This window comes from Sander vitreus, chromosome 4 (genome assembly GCF_031162955.1).
Source record: "Sander vitreus isolate 19-12246 chromosome 4, sanVit1, whole genome shotgun sequence".
Classification (NCBI taxonomy): Eukaryota; Metazoa; Chordata; class Actinopteri; order Perciformes; family Percidae; genus Sander; species Sander vitreus.
The window spans coordinates 22,227,076-22,245,846 of NC_135858.1; the positions used below are offsets into that span (position 1 = coordinate 22,227,076).

The 18,771-nt window shown below is 41.0% G+C and overlaps 1 protein-coding gene across 4 annotated transcripts in view; it reads left to right on the forward strand.

Annotated features, from left to right (window-relative positions):
• slc12a5a (solute carrier family 12 member 5a) overlaps positions 1 to 18,771 on the forward strand; it is a 180,601-nt gene that overhangs the window by 109,277 nt on the left and 52,553 nt on the right. For 3 of the 4 annotated variants that reach the window (XM_078249033.1, XM_078249032.1, XM_078249034.1), the window contains exons 2-3: positions 17,335 to 17,435; positions 18,584 to 18,721. In XM_078249033.1, the coding sequence (XP_078105159.1) occupies positions 17,335 to 17,435; positions 18,584 to 18,721 (239 nt within the window). Of the gene's footprint in view, positions 1 to 17,321; positions 17,436 to 18,583; positions 18,722 to 18,771 lie in introns of those variants that run through there. The other variant, XM_078249035.1, reaches the window with a different exon arrangement.

Below are 18,771 nucleotides of genomic sequence, written 5' to 3' on the forward strand. Positions count from 1 at the left end.
AGAAGGAAGTAAAAAAAAATTGTTTATTTAATATGTCAACAAAATATATGCAAATTCCGTGCGATTCCGCGTGTATAACATAATTGCATTTCATGTGTAGATTCCGCGATTCCGTCCTTGTTTTCTGCATCGCGGAAATCATAAGGCCCTACACATGATCCGCGGTAAAACCGCCGCGCTGGCCGTTTCATTGTTTTCCCATGAGGAGAGTGGGGCAGCCCAGACCTCGTCGCCGCTGACATTTCAAAGCGCAACCAATTCCAGAACATTCCTGCACTGCGCTTTTCCCCTGTGCTCTGTGCTCTACCACGCAGTTTTGCTGCGTAGCATGTGTAGGAACTTGAAGGAGGTTGGCGGTTTTGCATGTAGACATTTTTTTAAGCGAGATACTTTTGAAAGAAGAAATAACACATCTTTCAAATGTGAAAAGTTGGGATTAACAATTTTTTAAATTCATTTTAAACAATAGAGCATACAATTCCCAACACCCCCCCCCCCACACACACACACACACACACACACACACATCATCACCACCCACCCAGACAAAAACCAAGAAGAGATGACACAATAACAACAATATACAAGACCAAAAAACAAAATCATAAAATAGACAAATCCTATATCCTTTAAATATCCTTTAATGACCACACCGTAAGCCCATCATACACATCTCTCCCCAGCACAAAGCTTCTTAGGAGCCCTCCAGAAAGCTCCAGTACTTTCCCCATTTAGACATCTAGTCTTACAAACCGCTTTATTTGACATTTTTTTCAAACGGCGCCACCCTAGCCATCTCACAAGCCCACTCTTGAATTGACGGCACTCCTTCATGCTTCAATCCTCTTAAAAGAATCTGTCTGGCTATCATTAAACTAGTTTGGACCCAACATCTTATGTGCTTATCTAAAGTTAAATGTATTATTGATAAAATGGACCTTTGCTCACTTCAGTACTCTGAGGTGTTGAACTGCAGCCATTAATGGTACATTGTTGTTATTGTGGCTAATGTTTGCTAAGTTTGCTTTAGATATGTGTTGATGACCTGGCATTACTGAGTCAGTTTGTTGACTTTTTAACTATTCTTTACTTGTGCTACTGTTACATTACATTTGAGCATTAACTAGTATTTTCCACTTACATAGGCTCTCTTTAATATCGCAGATTTTTGCTGTACAGTATGTTCTGTAGATAAATTGGACATTAACGTAATGCCCTAACAATCCGGCAGCTCATCAAAGAGAAATTAACTGGAGAAAAATTAAGCCCTGGCTATATTTTTACAGTAAACCACAACACGGTATTGAAAGAAGGACAACAGAATGAAGCATCTCTCTGTATAATGGAACCATTAAATAGGTCCATTATACAAACTGGTCGGAGAACAGAAACAAGCATCACACATACACCAAATGTTAAAAAATGACGAATACATTATCAATACCAGTACCCTTAAAGTGGTACTGATACCTTTTATTTATTTTTTTACTTCATTTAATACCCATTATGTGAATGGAAGCATTCAGTTGTGTAAAATGTCACCACCACTTGGTAGTGGGCCAATCACACGTCACATTTTCCCTCCACAGACTCACGTCGGTAAATTAGGGAATGAACTTGCGCTCCCGGGGGCGGTTCAGCAAAAAGAGGAGGCGTGTTTTTCCGGCGCAAACATTCTCTAGTGCTATTTTGCAGTTTCAGAAAACAATTCCGCCACAGACCAGGAAAAACCTAGTCTAAAGTCAGTGGCGCATTATTCAAATGCTATTTTAAGGGCACATGCTTGGCCGAAATGTAGAGTGTTGCTTCTCTCATCTCACGGACCCAGCAGTTCCCATTTTTGCAAACCATACATAAATACAAGGAAAAATATGACCTTGTTTTACACAACAGTTCCATGAATCATGGATGTGTTGATGACATAAATGAAGAAATATTAGAGGACTTAAGGAGATGTGATGTTGAACTGCATGTGCCGATGCCACTTAACCCAAATGCCCCAGCAGCAGCACGGGAGAGGAGAGACCGAAGAACTGCATCGTCTATAGTGAGGTAATATTGGTCTAATGTTAGACTACATTGCAAAAATATCACCATGCATTCATAACCTCATGATTCAGTGAGCGTGAGCCCAAAACATCGGAAAGTATGTTTTTGTGACATTTCTTTATTTACATTTTGTCAAAAAGCAAATGTCGGTCTCCTCGGCTGTGAACCGCTCCTGGCGTGCGCCCGTGGATGTATTAAGAGCGTGCGCCTAGCAAATCCGCCATTATAATAGCAATCCCCCATGGAACAAGCGCGCCTGCTTTTAAAGGGAATGTGAGATAACGCTCTGATTGATTTGCATGTTACACCCAAACCACACCTAGCTACTTCAGACCAACCCATTATAGATTTGCGTCGGGCACAAGAGTCATTTATCCCGCCGGTATAATAGCAACAGCGCCCGAGATCCGCCCACAAAGCTACTTGCGTTTGGTGTTTGATACTTGAGTTTCAGATCATTAAAATAGGGCCCAAAGAATGCTTGCGGTGATTGGCTACAAGCAAAACCATCCAAATAGTAATTTTTTTTCTAGATCTGGGTAAAAAAAAGGATCAAATGCAGGTATTGTACAAGAGAAGTTTTGATACTACTCGGTACTGGGTTATTTCATTTAATACCTTAAAGGTATTAAGTACCAATAGCGAGCCCTGCATCTGATTGTGGATGGCTAAAACCTTAATTAAGTGCTTTGTGTTGGTTTACAGTGTTTTTATCAAGCAGCTCAATTTTCTGCTCCATTTCTGTCTGACAAGCTGGCAGCTAACAGAGATTATTTCCGACCACAGGATCTGTAGACTGAACTCTCTGTATATCAATACCCCCTCTGGACTTGTACCATCTGATGTCAAAACTAGTGCCAAAGCAATTTAATCAATTTGTCAATTGGCAAAAAATTACTTAAAGGTGCTCTAAGCGATGTTGGGTGACGGCACTTCTTGTTGACGTTTGAAGTATTTTCAAACAAAACAAGGCTAGCTCGTCCCTCCCTCCTCCTCATCCCGTCCCCTCTCCCTCCCTTCCGTACTTCCGCGCACTAACCTCCCAACCCCCACCCCCAAATTCTTCTTGTCGTTATTGGCTGGAACGCTGGAAGACTGTTTATGTTTCGTGGGTGCAGGTTGGTCAGTTTGTTTTTGTTGCCATGTGTGGAGCCTGGGCTGTCTGCAGATACCGCGTTTTTTTACAGTGTGTTCAGAGGACAGGCAGCTAGCGGATAGTGAGGAGGTGTTTGCTGTATGTGACAAAAAATGTTGTAGCCTAAAAAACGTGTGACATCGCTTGAAGCACCTTTAACCAGGCAGAAGTGAAAAAATAGTCCTTATTTTAGCTTCTGAAATGTGAAGATTTGGTGCTTCTTTTCTTGTTTATATTAGAGGAAATAGAATATCTTTTTTTTTTTACTATTATTTGAAAGTTTATGATTCAAACAATTAAACTGTGCCTCATTCTCAAATGTCCCTGTAAAAGAGTGTACCACAGACTCACGCCACACCCTGCCTGACTTAATTAAAGTATTACAGCTTTGTTAATGGTACACACTGTTTTTGACCTTCACAGTGTTCAGAAGTTCGGGCTCAGATCTCTGACGGCCGATGAGAGATGAGAGAGTAAAGAGGAGACAAGGACAAATATCCGTCACCGTAACTGAGTTTCCATGTGTCTATAAACGTGTTAGTGTGTGTCCGTGTGAGTATGCATGACTTTGTGTGCGTGTGCTTGTAAAGGAGAGAGTCTGAGAAAGGCGAAACAGTATCAGTCACTGTCACTAAACACTGCAGTCTCTGGCTCAGTTCCACACGCGCGCACACACACACTCAGAGACACACATGGACACACAAACGGAGAGGTGCAGGATGCATAATTCATAGGAGTAATCAAAGGCAGACAAAAGCCACAGTCTTTGAGTCTGTGGGCCCACCAGGACACACACACACACACACACACACACACACACACACACACACACACACACACACACACAGCAACTCTATTCAAGTGCACAGTGCTTCCTACCAGCCAGGCAGTAGTCTACAGAGAGTAACAGAGAGAGAAAATGAGGTGAAAAAGAAAAAAAGCGGATAATTTTTCAAACAGCCCCTTCACTTCCCTCCTCTGCCTAGAGGCCCTCTTACAACTTCCTCTCCTTTTTTTTTTTAGCTTAAAAATAGTTCTGTCTAGACCAAAAGATACAGTAGAGTGGAAATAAACTCCCCAAGCTCACTGGCTATAACTTTCTGTTTCATTTGCCCCCTTCTCTTTCCTCTCTACATTTTTTTCCAGAGTGCATCCAAAGAGAGAGGGGTTTTTGTGGGAGTTTAAAGAAGTGTTTTCAGGCTGCATGCTGCATTAATATTTTATAAAATGCCAGTGACTAGCATACATGAGAATTTAAAAAGCACTATTTAGCATTGACATTATACTGTACAATAATTCAAGCTGTGCACTTTAAAGAGGTGGTTCTATTTCTGGAGTAATGGGACATGGATGTGTGTGCTTATGTATTTTTGCTTGTTGCCATGTTTTATTTCTCTCTTCTGTGTGTGTCTCTCTCTCTCTCTCTCTCTCTCTCTCTCTCTCTCTCTCTCTCTCTCTCTCTTAGGGCACAGCTGTAAAAAGCTCAGCTCTTAAAGCTTTCATCTCTGTCTAAATCCAAACCAGTGTTCAATTATTTATTTATCTGCCAGAGACTAGAAATATCTGCTAAGATCTGCCGGGCTTTGACAAGATGAGCCTCAGCCTTGCAGTGGAGTGGGTCTCTGGGCGGAGCGGTCACACACAAACAAACAAACACACACACACACACACACACACACACACATACACAAATAAATTGGCAAACAAGCACACAAGTGTTAGAAACTGAGATACACATACACACACACACTAAGGCATGTATACTGTACGCTATCAGTAAATGACTGGGACTGCGACAGGTAATGCACCTGTACTGAGGTACCTGATAAATCCCTGAATGCTATAGTCTTATCTGGCCAGGCCAGATTGAAGAACAAGGCTCTAATCTTTATGTGTTGCGGCTCCATCTGTCTGTCTGTCCATCTGTTTGTGTCTGTCTCTCCGTCCGCCTGCTGCAGTGCTTCAGTCTGCAGTCTGTCTTTCCTGACTCCATTACTTTTTCCAATGAAGTTGATAGGCTATAAACTCTTCTCATTATATGGGTAATCCCTCGGTGCCTCCTACTCCTTTGCTTTCTCTCTCTTTTTATTTCCTTTAAAATGTCAAGTCTTGGTGCTGATGCAGCCTTACACATTGGAGTTGAACTTAAAGCTGCAGCACTAATCAATATTTTTATATTTACATTGGGTGTAATATGAAAGGCATCATTTGTAGTGACAAACCCACAGAGAATTATCACTCGACCTCTTTCAGCTCATTGTTTTGGTTTTACCAGCCATAACTTTACTGTTTAGGTTCCCTGATCCACCTTTACACTACGTATCAGTTAAGCTGCATCTCATTAGATCTCTGGACAATGTCAGGCAAGGCTTTCTCACCCTCAACTCGTCAAATACTGAATACTTGGTCAGTGGCCCTCAGTCACTAGTAGTTTTAAAGACCGGAACTCCATGTAAGAAGGTAGGTTGTGGTGGTGGATGGGTCAAATAGCAAAGGACTGTCCGTGTGTCACTTAAATGTTTATCTATCAACCCCACCCACAATCTTTTTCTAACCCTAACTAAGATGATGCCAAGGGGTCCCGACTCAGAATGTCCAAAGTGACGCCAAGGGGTTCTGACCAAGCGTGTTGAAAAATGACGCCAAAGGGGTACCAAGAGTGTTAAAAAGGTGACGTCAAGGGATCCTGAACAAGTATCAGTATTTGACAAATTGGGAGTGAGACTGTGTTATGTCAGGAGAATCAGGTGTGGGCATTGTCCGGAGTTTCCCTTTCACACATGTAGCACACAACAGGAGATTGCTTGTGTCGGATGTGTTCTCAATTACTGGAAATACTTTGTTTTGTTTAGACAAGTGGCGCCTGGGTAGAGCATGCAGGAGGCAGGACATGAAGCGAATTACACCGCAGTCACGGAGCCCGTTCATAATTTGGTCAGAAAACAACCACCTCTCTTGTCGCTCCTTAAATTTGTCTGACGATTTAGTGGTCTGCCCTTATCCAAAAGTAGTTCCCAAATATCACCGTCTCTCCAGTCGTCCTCGTGTAAATCATTCTTCTTCTTAACCCTTGGATGTTTGTTTTCTTCTATGTCGCACAAGTTACGACAGATACGTCAACAAGCCTCGATGCATAAGGTCCAGAGTTAGAATCCGACCTGTGATGGTTTTCCTGCATGTCTTCCCCCTCTCTCTCCCCTTTTATGTCTGAGCCGTCCTATCATTAAAGGCGCAAATGCCCATAAAAAATCTTTTAAAAAAAACTAAATAAAACAAATTCGCCACAAATTCTCCACCAAATGACCTGCTCTATTTACACATGGGCTCAATCAGAGATTACACAGAATTTGTACTAAGGAGCTGGCAGGGCAAAGTCCGTTAATGTCCTGTCGTACTGATTTGGACATTTGCATTTTAACACATACAGTTCTACTCATTGGATGATGGGCAATCATCTTGGAAACTTGTACTGCGGGAAAAAGTAATGTTGGGTAGATGGCAGTAACAAAAAACATCTGTTAGCGACCCAGGACTGTGACACATGGTGTGATGGTCCCGGATCGGTGCAAATTGAAATTGTTCTTTATCACACGTCTGAACAGGGCTGAGATGGAGTCGGTTGCATGAGTTTTATGACCCTCTCCGCTCACTGATGTTGTTGCCTTGCAAATCAGCTGAATTTATGCTGTTAGTTCCTTGCAAATTAGTTTGATGTAGATGTATCCCCCTCAGCCTCTCACCCCACCATACCAGCTTGCCTTGACATTCAGAGATGATGGTGAAATGTTCCATTGAAGTTATTTTTGGCAACGTTACATAATAAGTCTCTCTTTCTGTCTCTTCACATGAAGTGGTATGATGCTACACACTTGGCAGATAGGTCAGCACCACTAATTGTGATGTACTATCACAGAGATATTTAAGGATGTTTTAGCTTCAGCTGTCAGTCAAGTATATAACAAAACTGGCGTTATTGTGAGAGATGTCAATGGTACAATAACTGCGTACCTGAGTGCTGCTTTGCTTTAAATTTTGAGCAATTGGAAAGGCTTTACCAGGCCAGTAGAAGCAGACAAACCATCTAGGATTGTGGGAGTTTTCCCACTAGGCGAGTCGACCTGTGTACCCGGTGTATTTTCATAAGAATAACCAGCCAGCTCAGTGATTATGTTCTGCATAATCTAAGACAGCGTAGACCTTATAAATTAACAATTTGCTGCTTTTAAAAAAAAGTAAGGCTGTAACATTATTGATCAATCAACCAATTATTTGCTCAATTAATCAATTATTTGAGTTTAGAAAATGTGAGAAAACTGAAAATCGAAAGGTTTTGTCCAGCCAACAGTACAAAACTCAAAGGAATTCAATTTACTATTACATAAGACAAAGACAAGCCGCAAATCCTCATAATTGAGAAGCAGAACAAGGGAATGGTTGCAGATTATCATAAATTATGATAGACATAGACATAGATTGTTCGTTTATTTTATTTTTTTGTCTCCATCATGTGTCCTGTTACTTTATTTAGTCTCTTTTTAGTTCTCATCTTTTTACTTGTGGGTTCATTGCATTCCATTCATCCATTCCGTTTCACCCTAGTGTGGTAGATTGGTTTTCTGTGTCCACAGGCCTGCCTGCCTGTTGACTTGACTTTTTTTCTGGAGGAGAGTGGACTCGAGGGTTGGGAATAAGGGCAGAAAGGAAAGCAGTAGGAAGGAGAAAGTGGAGAGTGGTGTTGGAGAGAAGAGACCACAGGGATGTGGTATCACACCTTAGAGGAGAAAGACCGGAGAATGAAATAAATGAGGAAAGGTGCTGAGAGAGGAGAGGAGGATGTGCCCTCCCCCTGTTGTCCTCTGGGCTTTGGCTAGATTGCTTTCTCTCTGACTCTTGGATGTCGAGGTGGGGATGGATGAACGTGGCCAGAGCCTGAGGGAGGGGGTCGGTCAGCAGAGAAGACACTCAGGTGTTAATTTTCACCTCCATTCACACCTCGAGCAATCTATCAGAGAGCCAGAAAGTTGCAGACCTGGTGAGATGATAGCCCTGTCCCCTTTGATCAGACCTAGCCATCGCATAAACCATCCCTGCCATCTATAAGACTGACAGGCGATTGGATTCCCCCCAACCCCTCTCCCTCTCTCTCTCTCTCTCTCTCTCTCTCTCTCTCTCTCTCTCTCTCGTGCGCAAATTCTGACTCAGCCAAGACACCTCTATCGTCATCTTGTCACAGGCTGCTGAACCCTCTTATAGGAGCCCCCTGTCCAAAAAGAGCCAAATGTAATAAAAGTGTGATAGCGCTTGGCTCTCCGTCCGGACCTGGCACCATGAGCACTGCAAAGGAAATTATGTTTCCGAGTTAAATTGGTTTCCTGGCATGTGATAAGTTGGGGAGAATTCTTTATCCATGACCTCATGAAAATAAGTCAATCTCCCAGCTGCTATCATTTCTCCCATTCTGTCACCTCCCTCTCTTTCCCTGCGTCTTGCCCCTGTGTCTTCCTTCTGGCTACGCCGTTCTCAAAAAAGTAAAAGATAGCAGGTGTGGGATACCTTTGCTCCTCTACCAATTACCTCACCAGTGTATAATCCTACCCAACCTCACCTCTCTTCCCACTCAATCCTTTTCCCTCCCTGGCACTCTCACTCCCTCACCTCCACCCCCGCGATTCTTTTTTACGTATTTCTTTCATCTCTTCCCTTCATCCCCAAGTCCTGTTAGGCTCCGTGGCTCACCAATTACAGCAGCAGTAGGCAGCTAGCCACCGGCAGTCTCCATGCATGCAGGAGGCATGCTGCTGACTGACATGACACACGGTGTTCTCCCATAGCCAGCCAACCTCCTGAGGGATGCAGATAGCCAGGCTCCACCGGGGCTCAGTGTTACTGGCTTTACATGGCTAGCCATTCGCTGTGCCTTATACCTTGCGGCCTCCTGCCTGACACTTTTCTTTTCAAGTGAGCATGCCGAAAGTGACAAGCGAACAAGCCAAAGTATGTCTGCGGAGAGTTGAAGGGTTCTGGTTTTAAAAGTTTAAACATGCCAGCGTGTAAGTACATTTGGGTGTAAAATGGAGTAATGTGAGCTTTTGAGAAGAGAAAGTGTGTGTGTGATAGTTATTTCCCGTGAATGCAACATGAGGGCTTAGGTTTGTCTTCAGAAGCTCTTTGAAGAAGATATTTGAAGAGATCTGATTGGGTTCTGAAACATTTTGATGGATTGATTTTTCGTTACCTTCTGACATTTATAGACGCGACGAAAACCAATTAATTGAGAGAATAATTGGCAGATCAATCAATAATAAACATAATTGGCAGCTGTAGCCCAACTGTAAATTGCTGCATTATTAATAGACTAATTTAACTAAAAATTCAATCTACTGGTTTCCAAAGTCAACAATGAACCTTTAAACTTAAACAAATATTATACGTCCATATTTACTACACAGGCCACTGTCTTTTACTGCATTATCTTTGAGTGACGATCAGTTTTAATGTCTTTTTAGAAGAATTATCTGTAAATAAAAATGAAGCTGAATTTAATTCTGTAATAAAGGCCACTTAGATGAGCATATTAACATTTTTTAACAACTCAGAGCTTCTCTCATCTGGATTTAGGCTGATGGACAGTAGAAGAACAGTGTTCAGAAATGATTTCAAGAAAGAAATGAACTGAAACTGAGGACAAAAGTATGATTCTGAAAAGTGGAAGGAAGCCCTTGATGCAACAGACTAAAGTGTATCTCAAGGCCAATGTTTAAGGCCACAGTTCTATTATCTTTAAAATGATTTTTTACAGTGAAGCAGATACTTTATGTCTGTCAACTCTGTTTTTCTTCCTATCTGAATAGAAAAAAAAAAACTTTAACAAGGGTATGTTTTGTAATCTGTGTTATGGGGGCAAATAGATTCTTATCTATAAAATATTAGCGCTAGAGATTATAAACAGAAGCAGAGGAATAAATTGAATCCTGTCACAGAACAATAAGAGTTTATGAAAAAAAGGTATCCTTATGATATACAGTAATAACATTTTCAATCTGCCTTTTCTCTGCATCATTTCATAGCTGAGTCTGGCAGTTGTCAGCTCCCAGCAACCTCCGCGTATCTTCCTCTGTCAAGATATTCCTGCAATCAGCCGGTAGTCGCAGAGATGAACAAATAAAGAGAGGAGGGATGCTAGTTTTATTTGCCTGTTAGTCTCCTTCTGCGTACAATCACCTTCAATGCCTGATGTCAGATAGAGAGGGTGCTGCTGGGAAGCCATTGCAGGGGCCTGCCATTAAACAAAAATTAATCCTGACGTGCACAGCTAGAGGCGAGGCAGCGCCATTGAGGGGTAATTGGACCAAACCTACACATTCATCATCAGACAGTGCAGAGGCCTGGTCAACATGCTAAGGACTGCCTTACACTCTCATGTACATGCACAAGCATCCTCCTGGCTCCCTCTGCTCTCAGCCAATCAGCTGCCTTCAGCTCAGGAGCCAATCAAGAGCGAGGATCTTTGCTGGAGATATTGGGGGGATGAAGAGAAGGGACTGTGTCAAAGTCGTACCCTGTGAGGCAAGGCTGCATTCAATTTCATACCGAGCTGAAGCACCAGCCTGAATACTGATCAGGGCACAGGTCCTGTCCTGCAGCCCCACTGAGGGGAAAAAAGGGCGTTTTTACGTATCTATCCACACTCACGTGTTCCCCACATAAATATAACCATAAAAACACATCATGAGACAGCAGCAGCAGAGAATAATAATAATGAGAGTTAGATTGGGAAGAGTGGGAGAAAGAGAGCGAAAACACATAACGCGAGATCCCGTTATACAAGGCTGTTGTGTCTCTGATGTGGTGCCATGATAGGAAGGAAAAGAGTGAGAGAATATCTATTTATGACAGTGTGTGGGGGCAGGTGTGGGCAAGTAAGCATATGCTGTTGCTATTTTTTCCTCTGTACATTGTTTGTGCTTTTTGTGCGTGTAAATCACTTGTAAATGCAGTATTTTTAGGTTGTTTCTCACTTCTTCGTACCTCGTTATTAATAGCTGTCTATGGCTGATGGAGAACATAATCAATGCATGTGTCATAAACCTGGCAAACATTTCTTTGTTGTCAGGAATTTGAACAAATTGTCTGACTTTGTGCTGATGGAGGCAGTGTATTTAGTTTCAATCAATTGGAAAGGTTAAGCCAATTGACAGGTCTACGGCTGGGCTATAATTAAATATTATCATTTATCTTCTTTGACCTTTATTGAGTCAAGATGACGTGATCACATCTTGTCATCATTTTACAAATTAGTGTAGTTCAGAAAAAATCTGAGAACATTTTATATAAAAATGAATCAAATAGATATTTGAAGAATGAGTGGATTAATAGATTAGTCGATCAACAAAACACTAATCAGCAACTGTTTCAGTAATCACTTCTTTGTTTCAGTCACTTATAAAGCAAACATGCCAAAAAAAGTCCTTCTGTTTTCTCCTTTCATCATTTTCCGTTTCTGACTCTTGGTTGGACAAAACAAAAGATTTGAAGGTGTAATTTTGGCCTTCTGGAATTTGTGAGGGACATTTAAACCATTTTCTGACATTTTATTGACCGAACAATGAATTGAGGAAATAGTCGTCAGATTAATCAATACTTTATAAAATAATCATCAGCGACATACCTGGACTGTTTTATTTTAGATAAGATGAGTCAAACCACAGCAGAAGAAATACAAGAACAGATGCATAGATAAGTAACTTTAAACAATTGAATACTTTATACATTGTGGACATCTACTACATCTAAATGTAGCATGAAGAAACAAAAGTAAAATGTACTGTAGACATAGAATAGTCACAAATGAAGTGCGGAGAAAGGGAAGGTGCAATGAAAAAAAAAGTATAAAAAAATACATAGTACATTAACCATATTTTGATGTATCAGTATTGGAAAATCATATTAATAGATGATATCGCCTTCATATTTTAACATGGTTTTGTTTAAAGTTCAACACATATGTACCCCTCTGCCCCTCTGTGATCTGCATAATACTAAACTGCCTTGTAACTGAAAGCTCTTACATGTAGGTCAATTTTAGGCAAAATCTTTTGTTTTCTGAATTGCACATGGATATGTTTGGGTAAATGTTAAATCACTGTCAATCCTGATTTGACTGGAATTTAGATTAAAGTGACCTTAATCCTTCACCTGACTCCACCCACGACAGAGAGAGAGAGAGAGAGAGAGAGAGAGAGAGAGAGAGAGAGAGAGATGACAACAATCAGTAAACTCATGACCTGCTTGTATTTGCCTATGCACCAAGGAACAATTGCAGGGAACGCAGCAAGAAAATCCAACTTTTTTCTTGATTGTTTGTTTCCATCCCACTAATTCCATTGAAATTCTTCACTCTTCCACCAGATAAAGCATTTCTCTCTGGATACAAATTAAATGTCTCTGCGAGCACATGTACTGTACTCACTGTTTACTCCACTGTGAGTCTGACTAACAGCCAAAAGGATTTTCTATATTTACTTTCATACATTAAGTAACTGTAAATACATGGTGATGTGGATGTGTAAAAAAAAAAAAAAAAAAAAAGAAAGAAAAAAGCCTAATTCAATCATATTTGACATGTCCCTATTTTCATACGAAATGGCTGAAATCCAGCCATCTCAGCCCAGACTAAGATTAATTGGCCGCATCCGTTCTTCTGCTGCTGTACAACACCATCAGTGGGGACTGAGCCAAGCATATGCACCATCACCACACACACACACACACCAAATCAACAAGTGGTCCCTGAGCCTCTGTTGAGTCAGCTCCCCAAGAATCAACATCTAGCGCCTAGGCTTTTCCCCTTGAAGTCAGTCCGCAGAGAGAAAGAGCAGTATGGCAGCGTGACACAGAGCAGGAAGGGTCAAAGAGAGAGAGAGAGAGAGAGCACAGCAGACTGTATGTGTAAAGAGAGAGAGAGAAAGAGTGAGCAATAACCATGACTGTTGCCACCTCACCGTCGTACATGAAGGATCAATAAAATAAAGTCAAATAGTTCTCACCAACTAATCCTCTGTGGCTAACTATCTGCTGGAAAACTGAAATGTCCGACTGAGACTAGTGGACCAGGCCTCCACTTATATTTACTGTTTGACACTACAGAACATGTGAGAAATACACTAGTAGTGGGAGAGCACATCTGACAGTGCACCAAATGTGATTTTGTTTCTTAAACACCATATATATGATTGACTGACTGTTAGATAAGACTCATATACATCAAAAAACTGCACTAAGTGCAACTTGCACAGACATAGGTTTTACTTACATCTTTATAAATACTATTTAAGTAGTTGTACATTTTTATTCCCAACTTTATACGTTTGTACATTCTCCACTTTATTTTTTGAATTTTAGTTTTTGTACTCTATCCTATTATTATTATTATTATTATTATTATTATTATTATTATTATTATATTATTTCATGTATATTCTGTATGTGTGCTGTGTGTCTGATATTTTGCTGCTGTAGCACTGTAATTTCCCATTTTGGGATCAATAAAAATCTATCTATCTATCTATCTATCTATCTATGATCATATTTATATAACTCATTTATGAACTATAACTTTTGCACGCAGTTCTTTTTTCAAATCTATACCCTATTGTGCGTGGTAGAGCATAGAATGTAGAGCCAACATAAAACATTAAAATCCTGCAAAAACACCCAGATAGGAGGCTGTGAATTACATCATAATGTAAACAATAGCATCATGCTCTCTCTGAAGTCACATAACTAAATTAATCAAAAGATGCACAAAATAAACTCCATTTCATCATAGTGAAATTGCCGCCGTCATAACCTGTTTAAGTATTGATTAATCTATTAATTAGAGGTGAAGCAATGATTTTGATTGACAGAAAATTATTCAATTAATACAGTTTTGTGTTTGGCAAGTAGCAAAATAAATGAATCATTATGGTAAAGCACACCCTTTCATTGTATTAACCACTGTAGGTTATAAACCACAGTGCAAGTATGAGTTTTAATATCTTAACATTGCAAAAAGTCTAAGACAAGAAAATGAAAGAAGAGTGCACACTCAGTGTTTTTGTTTAGTGGAGGATTTGGAAGACGATCGAATGCTCAGTGAGCATTACAGCTCTGGATTTTGACCATAGATAGGGAGAGGCTTTGATAGCGAGAGCCATTGTTGGACCGATCCCATCAGATTGAAGGAGGATAAGCTGCTTGGGGGATGCGGTCAGAGCAAAACTCTTTTAGGCACTGTCATTTTTCCAAACCGGGTATATCCATCATTACTTTGATGGTGGAGTTTTAATTATTAGACGATGAGGAGAAATGGGCCCTGGAAAGATAAGTGATAGAAAAGGGACATTAGCTATTAAGATATACAACTCTGTGTGTGTGTGTGTGTGTGTGTGTGTGTGTGTGTGTTTAGAGTAAGTAGTAAATTGAGACTTCAGGAATCACTTTGTACCATCAAGTGTGGTTTTAAATTTACTTACAAAGGCTAATATGTTAAAGAATGGAGCTCAGTTTTAGTTTAGTTAAGTCATGGGTGCATTAGCGGATTAGCATCAGCTGTATCATTTATGTCACAAATATTTAAAATATCAGTAAGTAAATGAAATTGAAATTCACTCAGACCAATTAGTGTATCTAACTTCAATCGTGTTTTTCCGTTTATTCCAGTCGCACGGTGCATAGTAGCAGAAACAAGTCTCTGCTGGATACTCTAGCTTCCCTTTTAACCGCCTGTGTATGTTTTAACCTGCCTGGTCAATGTGAGTTGAACCTTAAGTGCAGTAGAAGCTTTTACATTTTACAGCCGGAGACATAAGTGTCCCTCTCTCTCTCCCTCTGTGGGTTCCCATTTCAGGTCTTTCTTTGTCTGTCTGAGCCCATATCTCTCTCCTTGTCACTATTCGCTCCCGCTCCATCTATCTGTGTCTCTTTCCATCTTCTCATCTGGACCCTTATTCTCTTGCTTTCCATCTCTGTGTATTAACCTCTCCTCTGCTTGCTTTTTTCTTTTTGCTTGTGCTCTTTTCATGCCCCGAATCTCTGTGCACGGCCCCGTTTCTCTGCGTCTGCTTCTGAGTGGCCCTATTGCTCTGTCTCTGTAGAACAGTGTGCCGGCTGTTAGCGGTGCCCCGACGTCATGGCACATGGCTGCAGCATCCTGGCTCCAGCATCCTGACTATAAATAACTGGGTCTCGTGCTGCTCAGTCTAAGACTAAGACTGAGCCAGAGGGAGAGCAATCTGCTGTCTCCCTCAAGAGACGCTTGAAGGGGAAGGTGCAAATAAGACAGCTAACTCTGTGCAGCCTTCGCCACCAAGACCTTCATTGTACTTGGTGAACAAAGTGGTTCTGAATTTAATTATTTTTTCGAGACAAGAGCAAACGTCTGGTTAGGAAGCACTTTAAGTGCTGAGGCTAATTAAAGCCTAAGGCTCCAAACAGTAAGGTATAAAATGACAGACATCCACATGAGGACCTAACAGGTCCAATGTCTTCAATCATCTGTGTTTATTTCAGACGTTGATCCATTGTTCCTAATCTCTGTCATGGTGTGCAATTGTTTACAGTGTCAGGATAGTTCTGCATAACACTGCTCTAACACTGTGATTAAAGAGTCAGAATTATGCACTCATTATGATGGTGATTGCATGGTTACTTCTGGTATATACTGTTTACATTCTGCTCTCTAAATAAAACACGTACAGTATAGTGCTAAAACCTTTGGGTCAATTAATCCACCAGTTTTAATAATCAATAATATATCCTGAACATTTGCAGTTTCCAGGTTTTCATATGTGAGGATTTGTTGCTCTTCTCTGTTTCATATAATAGTAAACTAAATATCGGGTTTTAAACTGTTGGTCGGACAAAACTAAATATTTGCTGACGTCACTTTGGGATTTTATAGATTGAATGATTATGGATTAATCGAAAAAATAAGATAGTAAATTGCTTTGCTAGAGTTCCAAATGCAAATCTAACCACAATTACTATAAAAAACAAACAAGATTGCCGAGCCTCTCTTCAACCTGCACCATGTTGTCTCGACAAAGTACCCGCATACAATCCAGCCCAAACTGACAGTTTTTACCCTTTCTTAATTCTAGCAGCAGCACAGGTATTTATTACCTCAATTATGTGTATTACAATAAGCACCTGCAGTTCTAACCCATTATCCAGTTCTAAGCTCAACAAATACCTGTATAAAATATCCAAAAATTCAAAGGTCCAAAACTTCTAAGCTATAATGACCTTAACAAATGAAGCATCCTGTGGCTACTTCACAATAAACAAGTTTAGGGCTGTTATTATAGAAACAGAAACTGATTCAGAATGTGTTGAGTTTGCCTTTAATCAGCATGTTAACATCGAACAAGGTCGGCTCAACCTCTCAATCTCTCATTCTGCTCAAAAAGAAAAAACAAACCAACAAAAACCCTGAAAAGAGAAATAAGAAGAGTTATTATGTTATAAGTGGAACAATTACACTGCAAAATGTTGTTTCCCCAAGAGTCGGATGCTGCCCTTCCAATATTGTTTGTTTTGGAGATTTGCCTCGTGCCTTAAGACTGTGAACTTGTGCACAGATGCTTCTCGATGAAATCATGATGCCTACAGCAAGCTGTCACCTAAATAACATCACATCACACAGTTTCTACCACTCTGTGATTCGAGGGTAAAAAAGCTGCCAAACATTTTTAATATTTCTCTGCGTTCGTGTTCAATCTTGTGATCTCCTCGTTTGTCAGTGTAGCGAAAAACCGATTGAGATGTTCCAGTTTGCATTCTTCCTCTGGCCATATGGAATATATAGCGCTGCACATATTGTGAATGCACACTCCATTAGTTATGGTTCTGTTCCTCTGCATTTCTGACTGTGGGCACTTATGGAGACATAAAAAGCCTCCCCTCCTCTCCTGATGTGTCTTTCTTTGCTTAATCAAGAAATTAATAAATAATGAAATAAAAGTCGGCCTGTTCTTGTGCACAAGAGTGCTATTTTGACACGAAGAAGCTCATGTCTGGTCTGTGCGTTACGCACACTGCTGGCATCTTTGTGGTCTTCTTTATTTCAGTTCAGTCTAAAAGTGAAGGTGTGTGTATGTTTCTTTCAGGTGACAGTAACCCCAAGGAGAACAGCCCCTTCATCAACAGCAGTGATGCTGCCGAAGAGAAGACCCAGCAGTATGACGGCAAGAACATGGCCTTGTTTGAGGTACGGTCCAGTGTTCTGCACTCGCACGCACACACACACACACACACACACACACACACACACACACACACACACACACAGATTTTTTAAAGCACACAATGGGCATGATGGTAATAAGCAGGATACACTCACTCTCACAATTCAGTGATTGAATAGGGTCTCTGACATCTATTAATGAGGATAATTACTGTGTGAAGGACATGTTGGAACCTCAGGTTAATGCAGGCAAATATCACACTGCTACAGGAAAGAACTTCAGCAAGACAATTTGCCCATACCTGTCAAGTTTTGGATTTGAAAATAAGGGGATTTTCTTTTTTTTTTGCCTCTAGCCCACGCTTGTGCTTGGCGGATTTCTCGGGCTGACATACATCATTCCTTCCCCCGTGTGAGATGCTAAAGTCGCAGTTACAAAAATTACAAAACGCGTGACTGTCCCCCACCCTGCTCCTCTGTTAAAAGTAAATTCACTGTCCCATTGATCGCGTTATTTACATGAGGGTTTTGAATTTTTGGCAGGAGTGCCTTCCGTCTCTGTCGTAGCGTCCATCATCCGTCTCTGTTTTTTTTCTTCTTTTTTTTCCCGCGTTGTCACTCATCATCTGACCTCACACACTAACCTCGCGACAACTGCCCTGTACCTGTAGTAGGCCTCTGCAGGTGGCAGTTATCGCGAGGCTAGTGACAGAGCTCAGATTGGGAATGTTTTGTTTTTTTTACTCCGCCCGGGCCCGGGGTATTATTGTTTTTTAATAACGCAGGTTAAAATACGGGAGATTTACGGGAAAATACTAATACGGGAGGACGGCGGGAAAGAAGGGTAAAATACGGGACTTTCCCGGCCAAAATGGGATACTTGACAGGTATGAATTTGCCACAGCTCTGCACAAATGTATTTAAATTGTGCTCTCAGTGGGAATTCTAGATTCTAGATTTTACCTAAAATAGTTACTTATCTGAGTACAGTACACTATTAGTGTTACAGCACTTGTTTCACCTGGCTGGCTGAGAGTGTTAAAATGCATAGCTGTACCAAAGATTTGGGCTCACACTCTTTGAAGAAATGCATCTCCTTCCTTCCTCCATCTCTCCAAACCCTGATAAACCCACTGATTCCAGCCCTTTTGTTAATGTTTGTGTCTCTACAGGAGGAGATGGACACCAGTCCTATGGTGGCGTCTCTTCTCAGCAGCCTGGCCAACTACTCCAACCTGCCACAAGGTAGCAAGGAGCACGAGGAGGCCGAGAACAACGAGGCTGAGTCATCGCGCAAGAAACCCGTCAAGGTATTTGAGAAACCCCACCAAAATATATATGTTGGCCTTTCATTCCCGTT